Below are 24,328 nucleotides of genomic sequence, written 5' to 3'. Positions count from 1 at the left end.
ATAAAAGTCCCTGGGATGGCCTGAGAAAACACTTCAGGACATAGCGGGAAGAAAGGAGAATAGCAGCTACTAGAAGAAATGAAGAACTTATTTTAGTTCTCTCCTAGGGCATTGACAGGGCTTGAGAAGAAAGAATCATGCTCTTCTGGGTTGGGGGCGATGTGGACTTGAAATATGAGGCCAAATCAGAAACAGTAAAGAGCAGAGCACCGAATCAGCCAGGTCCTACACACCACCAAGGACTACTTAATGGAAAGCAAAGTGTCCGTATTTAAAATCCAGGTTAGGGCAGCTCCGCTGGCTCAGCGGTTTAGCGCCGCCTGCAGCCCGGGGTGTGATCCTGGAGACCCAGAATCGAGTCCCGCGTCGGGCTCCCTGCATGGAGCCTGCTTCTCCTCTGCTGTCTCTGCCTCTCTCTCTCTCTCTCTCTCTCTCCGCTCTCTCTCTCCTCTCTCTTCTGTCTTAAAAAAAATAAATAAATCTTAAAAAAAATAAAGTCTAGGTTAATTGGCTAAATACAGGGTTAATCCCAGCGCGTCTCCCGGTGCGTGAAAACTTGCCCGTGGTTTAGGCTGGTCCTTTGAAGAACTCAGAACTCCGGCACCCAGCAGGCTCGGGGGACGCGTCCCTGGCCGGGGACTGTCCTCTCCAGCGGGCAGCGACTGGTGATGCTGTCCAGGCATGAGCCCAAGGAGAAAGGTTGCAGAGCAGTCGGAAGGCGCGGGAGGAGTCTGGCGCTGATTGATGGGGAAGGGACGAATGAATAAAAGTATTTGTCTAGGAACAGCAGAGACCCCGACCGAGCAAGCTGCGGAGGCCACTCGGCCTGGCATTCCCTGGGCGTTTCGTCAGAGCCAGACCCGCCAGCCGCTGAAAGGGAGGCGTGCTCGCCCCGGGAGCCGGGGCTGGAGGCGAGCCGAGAGCTGAGCTTCCCGGGGAAGGAGGCAGGTCCCAGCTCATCGCTTTGCGCCTGGTGCTTCCCACTCGCGAGGTAAACACTCTGGTTTGGTGTTGAGTTAAAATCAGTGCTTGAACCCCGTCCTGGAGCTTCAGCTTGGGTTAGCAGTTTGGGGATATATTTTTTAAGTCTAGTTAAAAAAAAAAAAAAAAAAAAAGACGTAGAGAATCCAATGAACTAAAATGAGGTTGGAGTAAAGAAAGAGAGCGCAGGGGAGCTGGAAGCCACTTAGAGGGGACAGACGCTTGCGAGTCAATGCTGACGCTCCCCCCAGGTCGGACGAGTGGGGAAGTCGAGTCCGGCGGCGCCCGGGCGATGCAAGGGCGCGCGGCTGGGGAGGGAGGAGCGGCTTTCACTCGCGGGAGGAGCCGCGGCCAGACACCGGGAATCCGCCCTCCCTGCGGGGAGCGGAATGAAGGGCCTGGCACCTGCCCTTGGCCTCTAGGTGCCTTGATTCCCCAGTTCCCACGCGTCCTGAGCCAGAACGTGCGTGCTCCCCGGCGGCGCACCAACACCACGGAACTCAGAGCTCTGCCTTGGACACCCATCCTACTCTCCCTTCCAGAATGCCCCGCCCCACTGCGAGTCACTAATCCCCCGGGGGGAACGCAAGGGAGAAAAAGCCCAGGGAAAGCCGGATCGGGAAGGACAGTGGACGGGCACAGCAGGCTCACGCGCGCCAGCCCAGCCCCGGCGCGCAGACCGAGGTCCACTCGTCCGCGGGTAGTAGCGGCGCGGCTGTGCTCTGCGCGGGCGGTTTGCAGGGGCGTGGCTGGGGGAGCTGACCCGAGCCTCCTGTCTTTTCTTCCCTTGCTGGTCTCCAGACTCCCAAGCCGCAGAGCGGCCACCCGACGGCCACCGGAGCAGGCAGCAGCATGAAGCCTCTGCTAAGCTGGTGCCGACGCGCGCTGGTGGCGCTGATCCTCGCCTGCAGTGGGGCGAGGGTCCAGGGAGAAGAGAGAGGATTCCCGCCGGCCAGGGCCACTGTGCCACTTTGGGGGCCCGGAGAGATCACGACGCCTCCCACTGAGGCTTCCTGGCCCAAGGGTCCCAACGCCAGCGTGCCGTGGTCTTCTGCACCTCCGCAGATGCCTAAGGGAGGGAGAACAGCCAGAGGCCCGCCACGCACCCTCACCCCTCCCCCCTGCGAAAAATCCATCGAGATCAAGGAGACTTTCAAGTATATCAACACGGTGGTGTCCTGTCTAGTGTTCGTGCTGGGCATCATCGGAAACTCCACACTGCTGAGAATCATTTACAAGAACAAGTGCATGCGAAACGGCCCTAATATCTTGATAGCCAGCCTGGCTCTGGGAGACCTGCTGCACATCATCATTGACATCCCCATCACTGTCTACAAGGTAAAGGGCTCCTATTGACGGGAGGGTGCCTAGTTAGGAGGAGGGAGATGGGAGAGCCTTTGGGGACGCTTACTCAAGAAGATCCAACGCCTCCTAAAATCAGTGAACATTGGACATAAATTCCCTACTGGTCTTCAGTAACCTTAGGCTAAGCCTGGAACCTTAGGCTAAGCCTGTAGTCCCCAGACCAGCAGGATCAGCATCGCTTGGGAACTTGTTAGAAATGATATTTTATGGCCCCACCTCTGACCTACTGATTCAGGAACTCTAGGATGGAGTGCAGTAGCTTATATTTTAACAAGCCCATCATGGGATGGCAAAGCTTGAGAACCACTGGTCCTGAAGTATCTAGTCCCTAAGATACTAGTCCCCAGCTCACTGGGTCCATTCTCTCTGCAAAAATGTGGTCCGTGAATTGGCAGCATTGGTATCATCAGAGAGCCTGTTAGAACTGCAAGTGCAGCCTGAGCTTACAGAAGCAGAATCTGCATCTTAAGATACCCAGGTGATTCACATGCACATTAACCTTGGGGAGCATTTTTGTGGAGAGTCCTGAAAGTAGAGGGGCTGGAATGGGTTTTTAGGAAACAAATGGGCTATAAGAAATAGATACAGACTAGTGAGTACCCCAACACAGTTCATCTGCTATGAATGACTCTAATGTACCTACTCTTTATTGCATGTTTACAGTTGGCCAACCTCTGAAATGGATGCATTACTTCCCTTTACTGCTTTTGACAATCCGCAAGTAGATATTTCTCCGTTTTACAGAAGATTGATAAGATGTTCAAGGTCTCACAGTTAGTAAGAGATGGAAGTGGGAATCAGGCCCAAATCTGTCAGGTGCAGGTTGCAAGTTGTACCCCCATGGATTACCTTGTGAGCAAATCAAAGAGCTCTGGATTCGAAGTCTCTAAGGATTTCGGTAGCTAACATTATTTTGATTATCATGGCATCGGAGGAAACAGGCATGGAGAGTGAGGGCAGGACATAAACCCCCACGCTATTTGACTCCAGGTTGCTTTGGAACTCTAGACACATCCCAACATCTCTGGGCCTCAGTTTCCTCAACCTTACAATGAGGTGGCTAGTGTCCGCTTAATGGGGTTTTATGTTGCTAAGAAAAATAGCCTAAGTGAAAGAGCCAGAGATTTTTAAAGGCCCGTGGAAATTATGTAAAGCTCTGCTTACCCATCATGATCAGCAATAGAAAGTCACACAGATGAACAGAACCAAAGTGGAAAGGAATGGGAATGGGCTTTGAAAATTTGCCTAAAACTAGTCCAGGGCCCAGTACAAAGGGAAAACGTGTCATGGAGGGTTAGAAAAACATTGTAGGGGATGTTTTGATCTTTGTGGCAGAAGGAGTCACTGTAACACATACCCTTAAATCTTAATCCAAATAGCCATTCTTTAAGGGAATTTTCACAATTTCTGAAGTTTGAAATAGGATTCAGATTAAGGCTCTAGAAGGAAACACTCCCACAAATGGGGAATAAATAGAAGAAATCCTAAAATCCTGCAGGGCAACTAGTTCTTATGAAGTCTGAGTGTTTCCTGGGAGAGCCACAGTCTGCAATAGGTACTTTAAATGCAGTCACACTTCTTTTGGAGCCAGAAGTGAGGCACTAACTTCTTTAAGAGTCCCACAGACCAAGTCTTACCATTCCAATTTGGCAAAGGATTTCAATTCATCAAAACTAACTCCAGAAACTTAGAGTATAAGGTGTTGAGAAATTTTTAAATAAGTGAAATCAGAGCCTTCTGAAAAGGGAGATTACAATCTAGGTTTGCTAGACTTGCAGAGAATTTTGTGAAAGGTCTCTTTGGGGAGGTCTTAAAAAACCCAGCATGTCCAGCTCAACAAGGGACCTTCCTAAGTCAGCCAGCAGCTGAAGTGGATGGAAGGTGGGGTTGAGGGCATTACCCTTCAGATGGGTTGCCTCTGGGCCAGATGAAAGCTCTTCCAGGACCACCTTACTTTCTCTGGCTAGATGATTACACTCGATCAACCAGAGAAAATCTGGCTCCCCAGGGGGCACACAGCTTTTACTTTCATTTCAATTTTCTTTATGATATCCCTAGGAAATTACATCACTTTGCCTGAAGCCATTCAGTCTATTAAAGCTGTATTTTTTACCTCTAAAGTAAACAGACTAATGAGTCATTACAAATCAGGCCATCTAGTCCTCTATGTGGGTTATAAACAAATGCATCTCAAAAAGTAAGGTCCCATTGCCAGGTTTGCCAACATGGAATCCTACATGGGGGCTTTTGGTTTATTTTCATAGCGTGCATAAGCATGTGTCACTTGCAGGATAATATAATAATAATGGATGCCATCCATTATACACAGGTCCTTGGTTTATTTCACTAAATCATTGCAAGAAACCCTATGGAGGAGATATTGTTGTCATCCTTGTGTTATGAGAAAGCTACATGTTGGAGAGGTGAAGAAGTAACTTGCCCAATGTCACACCACCGAACAGCAATGAAATTAGGGCTCGAATGCATCCACCTGGCCCTAGAACCTGCAGTACCCTCTGCCCCTCTGCACTGAGTGAGCTCACACCTAGCACGCTTTTCTGTCGCATGGAGCACTGTTAGAACATTGAGTGCACTGTCAGAACTACATGATAAACTAACACACAATAGGATATACTTGGCAAATGTTTTCAGTCCTAATTTGAGTCATCTGAAGATTTCTATCTCCTGAAATCCCCTTCAGATGTTCTACAATATATAATATGGATAATATCACAGTTTGTTATTCTAGAGGCTTTATTTACCAAAACAGCCCACTCAGACTAGTTAAGAGTCACTTATTCCCCTAAATAATTGTGATAACATACAAGTAAGTCTTTAAAAATGCATTTAGAATTTCAGCATAGTCAGATGTTATATTTAATGCGAAGTAATTTAAGTGAATTATGAGTGCCATTTTTAAAGATTTTATTTATTTATTTATGAGAGAGAGGCAGAGACACAGGCAGAGAGAGAAGCAGGCTCCATGCAGGGACCCCGATGAGGGGCTCGATCCTGGGTCTCCAGGATCAAGCCCTGGGCTGAAGGTGGCACTAAACTGCTGAGCCACCCGGGCTGCCCTATGAGTACCATTTCAATTTATCCTAAAGTGGGAGACTTGAATCTCTAAACTAGTGACTTCTGATTTTGTTTTTGCGGGGTATTACAATTCTCTTTTAAAATCCAGTTAGTTATATTTATTACATAAAATTTATATATATATATTATAGTTAATATGGCACATTAATTTTCTATGTCTATAAATAAAACAAATTTTCATTCTTCTTTACACACACACACATACATAAAACATCCACAATTTCTGGGGGGTTCATAGAACCCACCCCAGCCCATCTGTTGGCATACCCAAGGGACCAGAAACATCAACGTGAGTCTATTACATTAATCTGATTAATCTGGAGTTCGGTAAACCCAGTGTTCAAAAAAGTTGGAAAAGCTCAAAATGTCACAGTCCTTGATATTACCTTAGAACAGGACAGAACTTCATAGGGAGATGCTACTGTGAGATGCCAACAAACCTCAGGATATAGATCTGTTCTACCTTAATTCCCTCAAGGAACTGGGTTTCTGGAAAGTTCCAGCTAAAGTCAATCCTCTCACCAGGTCTCTTGTGTCAGAGAGGAAATCCTATGACAAAGGCCAGAGAGATATTGTAGGACACCCAGCAACGGAAAGCTGTTGAAGTGCTTCCATATATATTCATATATTCACCTAAATATGCTGAAAAGAAGAGTCTGGCTTACCCTTCTCAGCAGCACATGCTAGGGCTCTAACATGCTACGTTTCATAAGGCCATCCAGATGAAAATGAAAAATGCAGTCATCCAAAGAGGATATCTTAAAGTATATATGTATATTTATATATGTGTGTGAACACATATATGTGAACATATATACATATATAAATGGACAGGTGAATAGTATTTGACACAATGCCTAGCACATAGTAAGCAAAGAATAAATGTTATTAGAATGTGTGTGTGTGTGTTTGTGTGTGTGTGTAAAGAAGAATGAAAATTTGGGTTTTTTTTTCAGTATTTGCCATTATAAATATGGCTACAAAGAATATATTCATACCAATGGCTTTGCACATATGTGTGACTATATATCTGAAGGGTAAATTTCTAAACTAGAACTACTTAATCAAAGGATATATGCATTTGTGATTTTGATAGGTATCTCTATATTGTGTCCCAAAGTTATCATTGTACTCTTAGTTTAAATCACTATTTTATGTAATATCTCCATACAGATACACTTATGTTAATGTCTGTCTAATATACATATGGCTCACCATGCCAACATTCATTCACATGATCTATATACATACCTGAACCAAAAGCCATTATTTATAAGTATCTGATGTGAGAATGAATCTCTTCTTATTCATGAGCTAATCGTGCCCTACCTGTATAGATTGCAATGAATGGGGTAACTACCTACATGTCTATTGCCTATGAGAACCTATCTGACTACTACATATGACTGACTAATAGCACTGATATCAAAATCGTCAAAGCTGTGTGAAAAGCAAAAAAAAAGTTGAGTGTACTTCTGGATGCTGTGAAGATTTTATGTTGTTATTGGTTGGCTGGTTGGTTAGCTGTTTTGGCTTGCTTTGGTTTAGCAGTGATATTTAACAAAGCTTTGTTGCAATTTGAAATTAAAATTTACTTAACTTCTTTTAACTTCTCGAGCAATTAAAAATTCTTAGGCAAATAATAAGTTCTTAAATTATCTCTAGATTTCATTTAACAATTTCACTCTGTGCTATATTTGCATGGATAACTGAGTTAATACAGTTAATTCTCAAACATAACTTCCTTCATGTGTAAGCAAATTGCATTTGCAAATAAACCTGCTTATGAACCATAGGAACATTAGTTTGATAAGGATCCAAGTATAATCAGATGTCCAGTGGTGGTGGAGTGTCACTGGATGACTTTGCTATTAAGATTCTGTAGGCTACTGTTAGAGGCAAAGAGCCTGTCTTCCTAGCACTAAGAGGCAAAATTGCTGATCTTTAATGTTTAACTAGGTAAAGTAGGGTACACCTAACATTTAAATGCTGGCACATAAAAATGTGGAATTGCTTCACTGAATCCACAAATAAGTTTTGAGTGAAGTCACCTTGTCAGGTATCAGATACTTTTTCCGCTTGTGACACACTGTATTCCTGAACAAATTTACTTTTCTCACTTCTAGTCTTAGACCACCTCTGGTAGTTAACAAGTTTGTGTGTAATTGACTAGTTTCATAGTTAGATGTCAAAGTCAATAAAACATGGTCAAATTTAACTTTTGGAATTACAATTTTCTGGCCAGTAAATGGACATTTATGCACATAGAGCAATACAAGAAGTAAAAGTATTTTTAGATGGGGAGTCTAATTTCTTCCAAGATAAAAACACTCTTCCCATCTCCAGTAAAGTAACTGAGATATTTTAATGAAATTTTAGTAATATTTAAAGATGTTCTAGTAACACAAGTTCTTTGAAACCAAAACAGAACCTAGGCACTTTAAGATTCATTTACTTAAAGCAGAAAAATTTTAAGGGGCCCCAATTAAACACATTTAAAGTATTCACTTTTTAAAATATTAATAAAGAGTTAGACTATTAGCTCTGAATGACCTAGAATCAGCTAGCAGATAAAACTAATAACCCAACATCCCACCTAACATAGTGCCTGTAATAGTCCCTAACAAACAGATACTTGTTGACAAAAGATTTTATACATAAAATGTAAGGACAGTGGACTTTTCTAATTATAGTTTTTATAACTGTTCAGATGAAAAAAGGAGGAAGTTTGCTTCTCTTCTTATATGAGGACATTCATTAGTCATACTTAAATAATAGGTCAGTAGCATAATTCACATAACCCAGAAACTCAAGATTCATATTCCCAATTCATTGTTCCACACATGGATTCCTGTGACAAAATGGCTGTCAAACTCTTGGCCTTGGGCAATGAAAGTTCCCTAAGTTAACTCTCTTCTTATATTTGCCTTTGATCTGCCACTTGGTCACTCCATAAATCCAAGCCTCTTAAAATATCAAGGCAATGTTTCTTTCAATATGGGAAGGCTTCTCTATCAAAGGCTTTATATCTTTTCTTTGCTCACTTTAAATGAGTCGGTCAAGATTGAAGACATTTGCATAGCTATACAAGAGGATGACAGAGCCAAAACCCTGTTGCAAGGCCGAGAAGACGTGTTCTTCATTTCTCAAAGAAAAACCATATAAGGTTATCTCTGTGTGGCTAATATGCTATAGTTGATTATTTTTAGAGAAACATGCCCAATGCTAATAAATGATTAAGTGCTTTAAAAGGTGTTGACAGATAAAGCCTGAGATGAAATAAGATTCAAAATGTAATTTATGATGTGAAACATTCTCTTTCAAGACTTTGCAGAGTTAAGACAAGGTTGGTTATGCTTGGGAAATAGCCGAGTGTGGTGTATTGAGTATAACTTAGCAACAACTTCTCTCATTTTAGACTTCTGTTCTTCCCAGTCATTTATTTTAGAGATTGATTATTTCTCTTTCCCTACGGACCCTCTGGTGAAAATGTAAATGGACAAGAACACAGCCGAAGTGTGGTGGTAGAAGAGAGAGAAAAAGGCTCATGCTTGAATCAGAAATTTATTAACAAAGTGGACTGACACATTTCTCAGCAGTTCTCTGTCCCGAAGACTCACAGCCACACTCCTGCCTCCTGCCTTGCATCCATCCTTTCTCTACTTCTTTCCTCATTAGTTCCATTGTAGTTTCCAGAAGGGGTAAAAACTATTCTCTGGATGTTTACATTGTACGTATATCTTCTTCCCCCTTACTCAGTATTTTCAAATTATTTTAGGTTCCATAGTAATCAAATGTCTTCTCATTGTAGCTTACCAGTGTCCCCTAAGATAGTGTCTGGATAAAATTAGATTTATATAAGACGTGAAATGATTTACTAAGGTTTGTGGACTTCACAAAGTTTGTAAGTCTCTTTTGGAGCCATGAGACCAAGTTGTAATTCTTGTTTCTTCAGGTGTCACAGTGATCTTAGAAGATACAGTTCAGAGAAGTAAATCTACTAATATGCTACGTTTGGAAAGAGTATTTCTTAATGCTCTTTGTTGAATTCTTCAGAATATGTAATGTGTCAGTGAGTTTTTAAGCACAAACTGTGTAGTTTTCATGTTCAGATAATAGGTGAGTAGCATCTATATATTGACCTGTTTCAGACTTGGAAATAGATTTCATTGTAACACTAATAGGAAAATATATTTAAGGTGAACTTAACTTTCTCCCAAGACATTTATTTTTTTTTCTTGCTTCATTTGGAGATTTTGTTTCAAGAAACTTAATCCATCTTCATGGAGTCATTATTCTATTTCAGCAAGTCATAGCAGTGTTTCCAGAACATGGAAAACCCTCTGTTTTGTGGGTGCACATGCAACAGATTGCTAGAGACAGAGCTTCTGTCTTACACGGGGCAGCGTTCACATTGTAGTCTGGTTAAGTGTCACCCCTGGGGAATTCTGACCCACATATTTCTAAACCACATGACCTATTAGTAATTAAATGCATTTTTATGGATGCAGGATGGAACTTATAATTGATATTTGTCCCTAAGGGCACGGGTACAATGTATGTCAAAAAAATATTTTCTATGTACGTTATCAGCAGCTTATTTTAAATTCTGTCCCTATATGTGATTAAAAAAAGAAATAGGAATCCTTGAATGAGGATACTCTGTCTTTAAAATGCCAGTTCAAATGCAGAAAAACTTATCTGCTACAGGAAACAGAGATAACCCAGAAGAATATACCTTTTCCCAAAGTTATGAAATCCAACTGCTCCATTCTTAGCTCTTTTGACTCTCACTGCAAAAACATCTCTATAATACCAGTTGTTTGAAAGAAATGTTCACAGTTCATCACAGCAATCTGGCAAAGTAACCTCAGTTATTTTTCTTAATATGCTTCTCACTCTGCTTCTGAAACGATCATCTCCTACACCATCTCCATTCTTAGGGCATCCTTCTCCACCAAATTTATAGCTAAAGCTCCTCATAGGATCCCACAAGATAGTGAGAAACAGTAGGTTCTGTTTTATGCCTGTCATTTCCCTGGCAGCTTTGAGTAGGAGAGGATAGAGAGGAATTATTGCTTTTCACCTTTTCTACCCTGCTCAGAACTCCAAAAGGCAGAACTCCAAAAAGAGAAGAATGAACCATCACCATCAACCCTTCAGGGCCCTGGCTTCGTGTGTCAGGAAGACCTGATCTGGAAGGAGGAAGGAAGAGCATGGACTAGACGATACAAAAAAAAAAAAAGTGCATAGCCATCTCAGTTTTCTAAAGAACTTGTTTCAAATATGAGAACTGAAAGTTCATGACAAAAATTTTATCACAAGATTTCTCCCTTACGATCACATTCATTCTTCTCATCCCTCCACACATTCATTCACTGTTAATCAGCAAGCTTTTAGTGAGTGATCACTGCATGCCAGGCACTATGCTGGACATTATAAATGTTGTAGAATATTTTAAAACAAACAGTTAAAGCTCAGTATATACTCTTAATTTAAAAAATAGCAAAAGAAAATAGCATATGTGCTTAATGAGGCAATTGAATACTTGTTAATGCAAGACGGTTAATTTTTTTTAAGACGGTTTAATTTTTAATTTCCTAACTTTATGGGGCTTGATTCCTTTGGGCATTAACAGTGGTATGTACTAACAGGATTTTTTTCCATTTAATTTCTCAAGAATGTAATTTTTAATTAAAAAGAGAAATGAGAAATGTAAATCCCCCAGTTGGAGAGATTTTGTAGGACTCTATAATACTTACAAAGAAATAATATTTATTTCCTGTTCACATGATTTATCCTTTTAAAAACTGAGGAAAAAACTATAATATAAAAATCATTTTTAAATGTAACATAAAAATAATGTATTTGGATCCTTTGCCTTTTTTCTTTCTCAAACACCTATTTCCAATGTAAAGTTATGACGTCATGGTCATCCCTGAGAAGAAACCTTATAATCAGTATGATCACATCTTTTTTCGATCTAGTTGAAAGTAAGTCTAGTTGACTTACTCGTGTTTAGTCATACAAAAGAAAAGTTCTAGGGAAGAACAGTAGGGGAAAGGGATCAGCACTAGCATGGGTTCTCATTTGTCAAATGGACACCACATTGCTGTAGGACAAAACAATAACAAAAGTTCTTCGTTGGATGAGCCATCGCAATGTGCAAACCAGTAACAGTTACTGAGGTTATTTTCTAACTGGCTCACATTTAATAAATGGTAGCTAGTATATATTCAAACAATTTTAAGCAGGATCTAAAAATTTAATTCATATGACATCTCATCTAGAAACAGTACAGAACTCTAACAATGACTTTGCAGTTAGAGAGACTTGTTTAATTGCATGCTTGATTTGTCTTCGGTATTCAGATCTTGGCCTTAGGTTATCTAATAATGGGATACAATCCAAAGGAAAAAAAACTAAACATAAGGAATAAATAAGAATGTGTTATTGCTGGGTTTAAAGTGAGAATTGCTTCCTCTTGCAATAAAAGGCATCAATTTCCACTACAAAGAGGAAAGCCATCTTATTGGACTTCAACTTAGGTGTTGGATGTCATGATTTTTGCCAACAAAGAGTGAAATAATTAATTGCTAGTTATCATAAAATCTCTAAGAATATTCTTTCAGCAAAATGTAAAGAAGGCATCTTGGTTGAGATTTTTGTTTTTAAACATAAGTCGGTTTTCCCTCACCACCACTAAGGTTTTTGTTTATCTGTTAAACAAAGAGTTGATGTCTTTGCATTTTAAATAAACTCCCAGCACTAAATTGTGGGAGACTTCCTGGAAGTTGTTAAGAGGAGAAGAGCAAGGGTAGTGGGCCTGTTTTCTGTGGCTGGGTGTCTGGCTTCTCAGCGTCTCCACAAAACCTTCTAATTGAAGAGAGGCAGGGGTTACCAAAGTCACCCTTTTCATTACAAAATAATAGAAGTGGCAGCTGGTACTTTGTCCCTCATCTTTTGCGGCCTCTCAGGACCAAGAAATTTAGGGTCTGAACTGAAACCCTGACAAGCTGAAAGCTGATGAAGGTTAATACTCCCTACTTTGCAATTCCTTTTGCTTTGGAAGCGTAGATTAGAAATTGTAATCCCTCACTTATGATTAGATTTTTGACTATCTCTGTGTTGAACTTGAAGAGAATGGTTACAATTTTCAGTTTGTGTTTCCCTGTCCCCTGTGATAATTTGGGTCAGAGGTTGGGCTGCAGGCCTCCCAATGGTATGAAGAGCAGTCATCCAATTTCTACGCTGAGCCAAAAACAATAGTAACCTCAAAACAGGCCCTGGTTTAGTGCAGAGCCCATTTCCATTGGCCAGACTTCTTTTCCTTCTGTGACCTGGACACTCATTCATCCTGATTCATCCAATGGATGTACCTGTGCGAAACTAATATTTGCATTTGGGGATATAGTTTGAGATAGTAAGATATTTGAAAATATCCTGTTTTTTGGATAGTACTCTAATAAAATAGCTAGGTGATTAGGAGAAATTTTATTCTACATCAAGATATTTTACCACTGTTTGACACATAGCTATGGGTTTATTAATACTAATGTTGATTTAATGCCAAACCATTTTTTTTCTATGGTCAGTTTCTCCTAAACACTATATAGACTCTAGAATCAGACCATGGGGGTTCAAATGTGGATCTGTTCCTTAAGTGAGTAATAAACCAAGGTACGAGGACAAGGAGCCATATGAGTAAAAAACCAAGTAAACCAAGGCCAACCAAGTATATTACTTGTCTAATGAGGAAAAGCAAATAGCCTTGAAACTTAGTGGCTTGAAACAATCAGCATTAATTATCTCATATTTTGTTTGTGGTCTAGAATTCAGGAACCAGAGTGGGTAGTTCTGGCTCAGATGCTCTCTCTTTCAGGATGCAGTCAAGATATTTCCCAAGGGCTACAATTTTCTGAAGATTTGCCTAAAGCTGGAGGATTCTCTCATTCATACACCTGGGACTTTGGTGCCAGTCATTTCCAAGAGGGCTCAGTTCCTCACCGTGGTGGCTTATCCGTAGAGATGCTTGAGTGCCCTCCCAACATGGCAGCTGGTCTCCCTGAGAATAAGTGACCACCAGGCAGCAAGGAGAAAGGAACATGCCTTTTGTGAACTAGTCTCAGACATCACACCTCAGCCCTTTCACCATATTCTGTTCACTAAAAGCAAATTATTAAAGCCAACCCACATCCAAGAAAAGGGAAATGAGGCTTCACTTTTTGAAAGGAGGAGTAGGAAAGAATTGTGGATGTATTGAAAACCAACATCTCATATTAATAGACTTTTAAGTGCCTCAGGTGCCTAAGTGCCTCTTATCTATAAAATGGGCATCAGTAATACTATCTCATAGGATTTCTTTGGAGATTTCATGGATATTGTATGTGTAAAGTCCTTAGAGTAATGCCTAACCCATCATAAGTGCCAGAGACATGTTAGTTTTGCTTTGTTGTTGTTGTTGTTTTTTTTTTTTTCCAATCCATCTAAGGACGATCAGATTATTAGAAAGAATATTGTCTGGATAATTTAGAACAAGCTGGTCTGGTAGAGTCCTTGGAACTGGTTGGAATCTTTTTATTCTTATGTTTCCAAGGGCAACTGGCAGTTGTTTTAAAGTATCTAGAGTTCACAGTTGGTTCAGATCTGAGGTATCCTGAGTCTTCCCATTTCAGTAAATGCCTCCACCATTCATATGACAAACCTCTTAAGAGTTGCCTGACTCCACATATCTTATATCCAACCCATAACAAGTCCTTCTGGCTCTACTTTCAAAATGTATTTCATCTACAACCCATTCTATTCGGCCCCGGGTGACCACAGGATCGAACTCACCACAATCTCTCATCAAAGCTTCCTTTCCTGACCCCACACTCTATTCTCCATTGAGCAGCCACAGTGATCTTTTTAAAAACAAAAATAAGACCATGCCATTTCCCTGTTTAAAAAGTTGCAATTTCCTCAGAAAATTATTCCAGCTCCTCCCTCTAAAACTTCATCTCCTAGACACTTGGCCTGGATCACTCCATTATAGCCTTGATAGTTTGTTCATGTCCTTTCAGCTCACTAAGCTTATTTATTTATTTTTACCCCAGGATCTTTGTACTCGCTCTTTCCTCTGCATAGAACGCTCTTTACATAGTTCACTTTCTTATTATAGTCAGGTCCCTTACTCACATATTGCCTCTTCAGAAAGACCTCGTTAAGAAGCCTATCAAGAAATTATTCCAATTCCCCATACTCTCTTCGTATGATGACAATACCTGTGTGACACCATATTAAATATTTATATTTTTTTTAATCTATTTCCTGGGATCCCTGGGTGGCGCAGCGGTTTAGCGCCTGCCTTTGGCCCAGGGCACGATCCTGGAGACCCGGGATCGAATCCCACGTCGGGCTCCCGGTGCATGGAGCCTGCTTCTCCCTCTGCCTGTGTCTCTGCCTCTCTCTGTCATTCTGTGTGACTATCATAAATAAATAAAAATTAAAAAAAATTAAAAAAAATAAGTCTATTTCCTTCCCTAGACTGTAAGCTTTTTGAGAGCAGGAAGTTTTTCTTTTTCGTTGAAATGCACCCTGTACTCAGAATGGTGTCTGGCACATATTGAATGCTCAATAAATGCTAACTGGATGAATGAATGAGAATTTTGAGTCAACTGATAAATACAGAAGTCACAAGCAGAGACTAATCTGATCCATAGATATATTTTTGCTACTATAGTATTATATGACTGTATTTTTAAAAAATATGAATTAATTGACACCTTTTATAATTATGAGGTTTTATATAAAAATTCCAAATTTTTTAACCAAAATCAAGAGTTTTTTTTTTTTTAATTTGAGATTTCTTGTTAAAAATCATGTCAAGGTTTTTCGCAGCTTATCCTTTTAGATGGCATTTGTACTACACCCTGCCACTCTCTATTATCTGACCAACACCAATGACATTCCTATACCTGACTTTCTTTACCCCTCAGCAGGGCCCTGTAGATTTCCAGGACCCTAGATTAAGAATATCTATGGTAAGTTTGCCAACATCTGTCCTACATATAAATGTAACTTTTTATGTCTAACTTAGAAATGGAATGGTTCTCATGTTGGAGCACCAAATCATATTCATACTAGATACACATTTCAGCCTTTGGTGCTATTATAAAATAATCACCCAGTTTGACAAACTCTGTAAAGAACCCTCACTAGTGAAAGGACGGAAAGACTCAATTGTGTTTCAAAATAGTTTTCACTTTTGGAAGATTATTCTTTAAAACATTCTTTAAATACATCAATTTGAAATATTTTTATTTTCAAAACCTCGTGAACACTCGATCCAGATGTTTACCTAAAGTGATTCATTAACCAGTGTAAGGCACACCCAGTTGTCCTAAGAAAGAAAATAACTGAGTTTAACAATAGATGGTTGCATAGTCTGAAGTCAGATGAAGAGAAATAAATGCATAATAGCAAGAACTCTGCCTTTTTGTTCATTGTAGAGGCAGTACCCATATATTTTAGGGGTTTGAATATTAAACATCTGCTACATAGCAGGAACTGTATAGGGCAGTTGCACGTCTCTAGGGATTCCAGAAAGCAAAAACCAAACAGAACAAACAAGTAAACATTGTAGTACATGCAATAACTGGTGATAAGTGCTATAGATTAAAAGGAAAATGGAGTAGAGTAGGGTAAGAGAGATGGGAACCTGGCTGGCTACTGCACTAATAATGTGGTTAAAGTAGGTCATGTTGAAAAGATTAGCTGTGAGCAAAACCTGAAAGAGGTAGGGGAGTTTGTGAAGTGGATATGTGGGGAAAGAGCCTTCCAAGATAAGGAGACATCTCGAGGAAAGCCCTGAGACAGGAGTGTGTCTGGTGCGTTCAAGGCGCAGTGAGTATTCCCACTGAGTTACTGGGCAGATGAGTTGACTACAGTAAAGAATAAGTATACAAGTGCACACCCTTTCCCTATAGAAGCAGTCTAGTCTCCCCAACTGAGGAATGCTTATCATCTGTTTTTAACATTTATCGTCTATGTTTTGGTTTGGCCATGACCTGAGCATGTGAAACTCTACAACAATATAAGACATGTTTGCAGGGCAGCAGGTTCAGTTTTCTTTTTTTTCCTAAGATTTTGTTTATTCATTCATGAGAGACACACAGAAAGAGAGGCGGAGACACAGGCAGAGGGAGAAGCAGGCTCCCTGTAGGGAGCCCGATGCTGGACTCGATTCTGGGACCCCGGGATCGCGCCCTGAGCGCAAGGCAGACTCTCAACCACTGAGCCACCCAGGCGTCCCCAGATTCAGTTTTTTAAGGAGAACTTACAAGACTAGCCTCAGATGGCCCCATGGTGGAGATCCTGATCCTAAGCTGCTGTGTATGCATAACAAATTCTCATGAACTGGCTGCGCTTTCATTATTCCCAACCACTCTCCCGATCCATATATCGAACACCGGTGCTTTTCAAAGGAGTAGTCCATGAGGAAAAGAATAAGAAATTATTATTGCTTATCTTACTCCATATGTTAATTACCGTCCACTAAGTAATGCAGTTCAGAGGGCACTGTGTGAATATCTCCCTAACACACCTCATGTCTTCTCAATGCAGCTGCTTGCTGAGGACTGGCCCTTTGGAGTTGAGATGTGTAAGCTGGTGCCTTTCATACAGAAGGCCTCCGTGGGAATCACTGTGTTGAGTCTATGCGCTCTAAGTATCGACAGGTAAGAGCGTAAATTTAAGCCAGGTATATCCTGAACACTATACTAGTGATTGCTATGTTACATAGAAAATAAACCATGTAATTCAGTAAAAGCAGGCTCTGCCAGCTTGACAGATGTTTCTATTTTGTTCTTCAGATATCGAGCCGTTGCCTCTTGGAGTCGAATTAAAGGAATTGGGGTTCCAAAATGGACAGCAGTAGAAATTGTTTTAATTTGGGTGGTCTCCGTGGTTCTGGCTGTCCCTGAAGCCGTGGGTTTTGATATGATAACCATTGACTACAAAGGACGTTACCTGCGAATCTGCTTGCTTCATCCTACCCAGAAAACAGCCTTCATGCAGGTGAATATTACCTTTTTATTTCCTTTCTGTTCTTGCCTTATAAATATTTAGCTACTTTCCCCCTGATCCTCTCTTCTTGGGAAGCTATTGATTTATGACTGTCCTTGGCATAAATCGAGAGTGTAAGCCCCAGGACTGTGGGGCTTGCAGTGACTAATGACCCACACTGCAGGAAGCTAGGTCACTACTTCTGCAAGAATTCCCTGGTGCTCAGGGATACAGATAAACCAAGTTCACATGAGAGAATCGATCTGAATTTATACCTTTCCTACTCAACTCCCCCAGAAGGACTGACAACTACCACATATTCTGCATAAGACAACACAGCAGTCATCAGAGGGAGTAGGATGGTTCAGTGAATGATCAAGTAGAAGATGCCCTGATGTGGATGGATTCTGAATGGCAAGCCTGTCCTCTCTCTAAAGGGAAAGCTGTCATTACAAAGAATTTTCCATCTTGGCCATTTATTCAATAATATTGAATCAGGAAATGAGGGTGGGGGAATGGCAATGCTGGTATTCGGAGACAGATCTTAATTTAAGTATAAAAGACTCTTCCCAACAGAATGGGTCAAGAGGATTTAATGCACTTGGTCCAGGTGTTGCCGAGGATTATTTTCTATTTTACATATAAGAAGACCATATACAACTTTAGGGATTGCATATATCACAGTAATGAAAAGAATAAAGAATGTGAAATTGAGAATGAGGTTGCTGACTTCTTGTTTCTTATTAGTTAAAAGGAAAAGGTACTGCATAGATTACATAAATTGTGCCCCGATACAGATATATCTGGAGCAACAGTTTAAAAACAAAAAAGAACAGAAATTGAGTAAGAGAAAAGACATAAGTCATAAGCAGCTTTGATTTTCCAATTGATAAATTTGATTTTTTAAAGATTTTATTTATTTATTTATTTATTTATTTATTTATTTATTTATTTATTTGAGGGGGTGTGGGTGGGAGAGAGAATGAGCAGCAGGGAGGGCCAGAGGGAAAAGCAGATTCCCTGCTGAGCGGGGAGCCTAATGCAGAACTCCATCCCAGGACCCCAGGATCATGACCTGAGCCAAAGGCAGACACAACTAACTGAGCCACCCAGGGGCCCTCAATAAGTTAGATTTTTACAGTTCTTAGCAAAATGATTTATATAGACATTTCCACATCAATTTTTTTCTGGAAAACAGACTTGTAAAACAGTGAAAGCTTCCTTAAATACTAGGATGTCTTTACATATTCATATGTGGTATTTCAAATGAAGACTACCTTGAAGATAATTTGTTTATGTAAAGGCAAAAATATTTGGGAAACCCAATATTTTTAATTTTGCCCAACTGCTTAAATTTTTGTGCATAATTACAACATACTGCCTTAGAGAATTGAAATGCTCTTGAGGGGAAGTTTGTTTCTTTTAGTATAAGTATTTAATTACTTCAGTAGATGTGGCCTGAAAGATTCTATATAGTGTTTGTGAAATAGATCTACTTTAGAAAATAATTATTCCTTGATGAGTATTTTTTTTTACTTTTGCATTTAGTATATAGATTTTTTTCTACAGGGAAATGTTAATCTTATAATACTCTCTTTTCCATAGTTTTACAAGACAGCTAAAGATTGGTGGCTATTTAGTTTCTATTTCTGCTTGCCATTGGCCATCACTGCCTTTTTTTATACCCTGATGACCTGTGAAATGTTGAGAAAGAAGAGTGGCATGCAGATTGCTTTAAATGACCACTTAAAGCAGGTAAGAGAACAGAAGTATGTGCTGACTCATGATTACAGTGATGATTATGAATCAAAAAATTATTATGATAATAAACTAAAATTATCATACACTAGAGCATATTTCCTTTTTCTTGCTTCTGGTATTTTTGAATAGACAAAGAATATTTTTTATATCATCAAGCTAGAGATATTCTATGCTACATAATCTAAAAGGGTCTAGAAAAAGCCATTACTTTAAAAATGAATTTCTAGTCATTTTAGTTCTAATTCATATTAACTATTCAATTTAAAGCTCGGTGTTCTGGATTTTTACAAATACCACTGACTTTTTGTAAACAATATTAAGTGTTCTCTTTGGGAAGAGGAACATTGTGATTATCTGAACCATCTATTTAGTTTCTGACTATGGTTTTATTTCAGAGACGGGAAGTGGCCAAAACAGTCTTTTGCCTGGTCCTTGTTTTCGCCCTGTGCTGGCTTCCCCTTCACCTCAGCAGGATTTTGAAGCTCACTCTTTATGATCAGAATGATCCTAATAGATGTGAACTTTTGAGGTAAGAAAGGTAAAACAGAGTTTTGTAGGTAACTGCCATTCAGAAGTTTTTTTCATTGATCCCTTTCATAGGCAGAGAGAGAGTAGCATTTTGCTAGTCTTTAGGGAGCAAGGAGTCAAGATTCTCATTTTTTATCTTCACCCCTATTGTAGAGAAAGGAATAAAGGCGACTTATGAGAACACTGGGAATGGAGAGCCAGAGATGTCAAAATGTTGAGTGGGTACCACAATTGGAAATATCAACTCCAATTCTCCTTTGCACCTCACAAAGTCTTTTCTCAGCCAGCCTCCGCACTTCCAGATGAGATTTTATTGTAAAAGAGAGAATTGGGCATGGGCAGAAGGGCATGATGACAGAGAGAGAGAGAGAGACAGAGAGAGACAGAGAGGGGGAGAGAGAGAGAGAGAGAGAGAGGTCATCATTAGCAAAGACCAGTGATAAAGTCAAAAATTATGGATATGGGTAATTTTTTCTTCACAAAAACTCAAAAGTTTGCAAGAATACATACTTAAAGCAATGTATTGTTCACAGACATATTTTGGGTGGTTTTTTGCAGCTTTTTGTTGGTGTTGGATTATATCGGCATCAATATGGCCTCCCTGAATTCCTGCATTAATCCTATAGCTCTGTATTTGGTGAGCAAAAGATTCAAAAACTGCTTTAAGGTAGGAGTATTTCAAAACAAAAAGCTCTTTTTGGCCTAGCATCAAATATAACTTTCCAAACTATTCATATTTTTATTTAAAGAGATTTAGTAAATTGTTTTATAGTTTTCCCTTGCATTACACCACGGATGATTTTTTTAAATATGATTTCTGCTCATAAATTATTATACTTAATTTCTGCCTGTAAATCCTCATCAACTACTCTCTACTGCCTCAACCAATCAGTTGTATTCATAGGAATGCTCAGAAAATTGACAAAAGGTAAATGCATTGATGTTTGACAGATATCAGATGATAAAATAAGAGCTAATGTCTTAAATTCCTTGTCCACTCATAAACTCATGGATTGCAGGGCAGAAGAGAACGGTCATCAAGATCAACTCCCTCATTTTATAGAACAGAAAACAATGCACCTCTCACTTTATACATATAGATTCTTAGAAAGCAAACAGTATGAACAAAGTTTTGGGTTTTCAAAAATCCAAGAAAAAGAAATTGGATGAAGGAAACAGACATTTCTATATTTTATAAGCTTACTGTGTGACAATAACAAAAAGGCACATGAGCATAACATGTGGCTGACAAAAGCCGGCAATGTAATATCATTGATGTGGGAAGATGTTTATGACACTGTCAAGTGAGAAACAGCAGACTATGGAATAGTACGTATAGTACAGTTCTATTAAAATAAATTGTACATACACTTCTATAAACATGCACATATACAGTCATGCGTATGTGTGTGTATACTATTTCTATTTGCATAGGGAAAATGTCTTGATTTATGTATTTATCAAATATTATGAGATTTTCTCAAGTAATCAAAAGTAAATATCAAGAATTGAGTGGTTTTCTTTAAATTTAATGACAAGATGAATTTTAATGATATACATTTTTTCTCTATATTTGCTTGTTTAAAAATTATCATATACAACTTATGTAATTATATATCATTAAAGGGAAAAATAAGAGAGCATGGAAAGAAAGTGGCTGAGAACTCCTGATCATGCCAAGAAAGTCAGAACCCTAGAGCGTAGCAATAGTCATCACAGTGTAACTGATGTGAATGTGTAATGAGTTATTTTGCTTTGTACAGTCATGCTTATGCTGCTGGTGCCAGTCATTTGAAGAAAAACAGTCCTTGGAGGAAAAGCAGTCATGCTTAAAGTTCAAAGCTAATGATCACGGATATGACAACTTCCGTTCCAGTAATAAATACAGCTCATCTTAAAAGAAAGAATATCCACTTAATTCCATTTTCTTTATTCTGGAGAGAAGTCATTAAAAGAATGAGGCATTTGCCAAAACGAAACAACTGTGTGCTCACAAAAAACAATGTAAAAATGTAAGAGTGATTATTTTCTTAATACTCAGTGACACATGACATTCTGTGAGATGTTTACAGGACGAGAAGAAAAGCAGTGATAATTAAGAAAGCCTCATCATGAAAGCACTTAATTTTTTATAATCAGCACTTCAGTGTAGCTCTTGAAAACTTCCAGTACATTCATGCACCACTTACATTTAAGCTGAGTTCACTCTGAATTCCTATTAAAGAGATTTGTTTTTTAAATTAATGTGAATCTGATATAAAGGAAAATTGTGTCACTGTAAAATGGAATTTTTAAATAAAGTTTAAATTACTCAATTTAATTTTCTTTTAAATCTTTCAAAAGAACTTTCTTATTCATGGTGTCATACCATTGGTTCGAGTATAATGTGAAAGCAGTTTAGCTGGTGTATTTTTGTGACATTACAAACATATTTAAGGGACCAGGAGGTAGGATCAGAAAGAGAGAATGAGGTTTTTGAAAACCATTAACCTTTCTTCCTTCAGATAAGATCAAATGTCACACAAAGGGAAGGAGAGAGCAGACGCTATCCCAAAAGACCGCTTTGAAATCTCCCATTCATGTATGTACTCAGCAAAGAAAGCGTTACCTACAATTTTTTTTAGGATTATTAAAACATTCTTCTTCTTTCCCTCTTGTAGTTCAAACACTATTTGTTTAGTTTTGTTCTCTGTAAATACTTAGCTACAACATGCGATGTGCAGTTGATTAAACAAAGGGCTGGCCCCAGCGTTCATACCTTTAGGATGGAGAGATGCCAACAATGCCATCAGGGACAGGATGCGCTGTGCCTGGAGCCATGACCATGTGGCCCAGGAGAAAGCAGCCTCCTCTCCCACAGGCAGTGGTTCAAATAGTCTCTGGCATAGGTATAATATGATAATTACAGTACAAGTTTTTAAAATCACCCAGATTAATCAATTTAACAGCTACCTGTAAAGCTTATTACTAATTTTTGTATTATTTTGTAAATAACTGATTAAAAAAAAAACAGTTCTCAATGTGGTACTTTTTTGCCACGTACAGCCAAAACTGCTTTTTGGGACTGTAAGAACTCTTTGTGCATTCTTGCCTAATTCTTTCATCTCCACAGCAAAGTGCCTTAAGTTAACTTGGGATGATATGTGTGTGAAAATATGTCCCAGAGAGAACGGAAGAGAGAGGAAATGAGGTGGGGTGGGAGGAAACCCGTGGGGACACAGTCCCATTCTTAGCCTGACGTTCGTCATTGCCCTGTCACATCAATGCAAAAGGTCCTGATTCTGTTCCAGCAAAACACAGTGCTATGTTCTCAGAGTGACTTCAGGAATAAATTGGGCCCAAGAGCTTTAACTCTGTCTTAAAATATAACAGAGTTTCTACTTTTTTTTTTCCTTTAAGTAACCCTGAGCCACATGTTGGAAATGAGCTAGCAGTGTCATTCTCTGCCAGCATCTAATGTGATAATACAATAAACCAAAACCCAACAATGTGGCCACAAAGAAAGGACAATAATTGATTCATATGCCACATGGATTCTATTTACAGATCACTCATGGTCTTACTAGTTTCTTCCCAATCATTTTTACAGATACTTGTCAACGCAAAAGACATTTCAGGCTTTGGATTTTAAATAAACTTTGGGAGACTAATATCTTCACAGTTTGTTAATATATTTTTTGTCCTACTTGAGTTTTAGCTCTTTTTTATTACCATGTACTAAGTTTTGGTTCTTCCTCTTCATATATGTTCCAGGACCCTGTCCTTCTCCGTATTAGACTGTGGTCTATAATCATCTTGCCAAATTTTGAAACTGCACACAAAGAGTATATATGTGTACTATTTATAATGAAATTGCATTCCATAGCTTTCCTGAAAATGTTTGATTTCAAAGTTTTAACATACTGATAAAAGTTACTAAGAAACAAACATGATTTCCTGGCATAATTAAAACTGATATGGCCAAAGGGATACAGTTGATAGCAAAACTTGGGTATACTGTAGTGAACTTTATAAAATTGTAATATAAGCATGTAAAATAATTATATATTTTGTTTTTCTGAAGTCACTTCAAGTGGCAACTACTGTAGTTGCTGATTCCTTATTATGTAAACAAAATCAATAAAATCTTAAATTGTTTTAAAAAAAGACCAACTTATTTTTTACTGTACAATGATTTATTAAGTACTAATTGATTAAATGTTTAAAGGTAATACAAATGTTATAGATAGACATTATTTATGTTAAACATTACAATAACCAAGGAAGTGTAAAAGTTGTTACATTAAAATGCCAGGTTTCTGGTCTTCAGGCTTCATTGTCCTTATTGTTCTTGTTGTGTTTTATTGTTGTGAGTAACCAGATATACAAATAGACATTCAATTTTGCAAGATTGATTATCTGGGTGATAGTTTCCAATGGTCTCTCCTGTCTACCTATCTCTGCATTTCACTGGTTAATCATTATTGTACCAAAGGTCAAAGGCGAAAAGTTGAAATGAGAGTTTGGGATTACTCACTTCATCTCACAAGCTTTTTTTGAGTGTTTGCTATGT

The 24,328-nt window shown here is 39.1% G+C and overlaps 1 protein-coding gene across 1 annotated transcript; it reads left to right on the top strand.

Annotated features, from left to right (window-relative positions):
• The first annotated feature begins 587 nt into the window (after window positions 1-587).
• Window positions 588-24,096, top strand: EDNRB (endothelin receptor type B). The gene is made up of 8 exons (XM_055335935.1): window positions 588-991; window positions 1,783-2,319; window positions 17,047-17,159; window positions 17,295-17,499; window positions 19,093-19,242; window positions 19,644-19,777; window positions 20,335-20,443; window positions 21,540-24,096. Exons 2-8 carry the CDS (start codon window positions 1,834-1,836, stop codon window positions 21,672-21,674), a joined length of 1,332 nt encoding a protein of 443 aa, XP_055191910.1. The 5' UTR covers window positions 588-991; window positions 1,783-1,833; the 3' UTR covers window positions 21,675-24,096.
• Window positions 24,097-24,328: the final 232 nt, after the last annotated feature.

Source organism: Nyctereutes procyonoides, unplaced genomic scaffold (genome assembly GCF_905146905.1).
Source record: "Nyctereutes procyonoides isolate TBG_1078 unplaced genomic scaffold, NYPRO_anot_genome, whole genome shotgun sequence".
NCBI lineage: Eukaryota > Metazoa > Chordata > Mammalia > Carnivora > Canidae > Nyctereutes > Nyctereutes procyonoides.
The sequence above is the reverse complement of the archived record's forward strand: the minus strand, read 5'-3'. Positions and strand labels throughout refer to the sequence as shown.

Excerpts from the sequence above, each read along its gene's own strand:
- EDNRB (XM_055335935.1), top strand. The coding sequence starts at position 1,834 with ATGAAGCCTCTGCTAAGCTGGTGCCGACGCGCGCTGGTGGCGCTGATC. Across the intron at positions 2,320-17,046 it reads TCCCCATCACTGTCTACAAG|CTGCTTGCTGAGGACTGGCC; the intron begins GTAAAGGGCTCC and ends TTCTCAATGCAG. Across the intron at positions 19,243-19,643 it reads TAAATGACCACTTAAAGCAG|AGACGGGAAGTGGCCAAAAC; the intron begins GTAAGAGAACAG and ends GTTTTATTTCAG.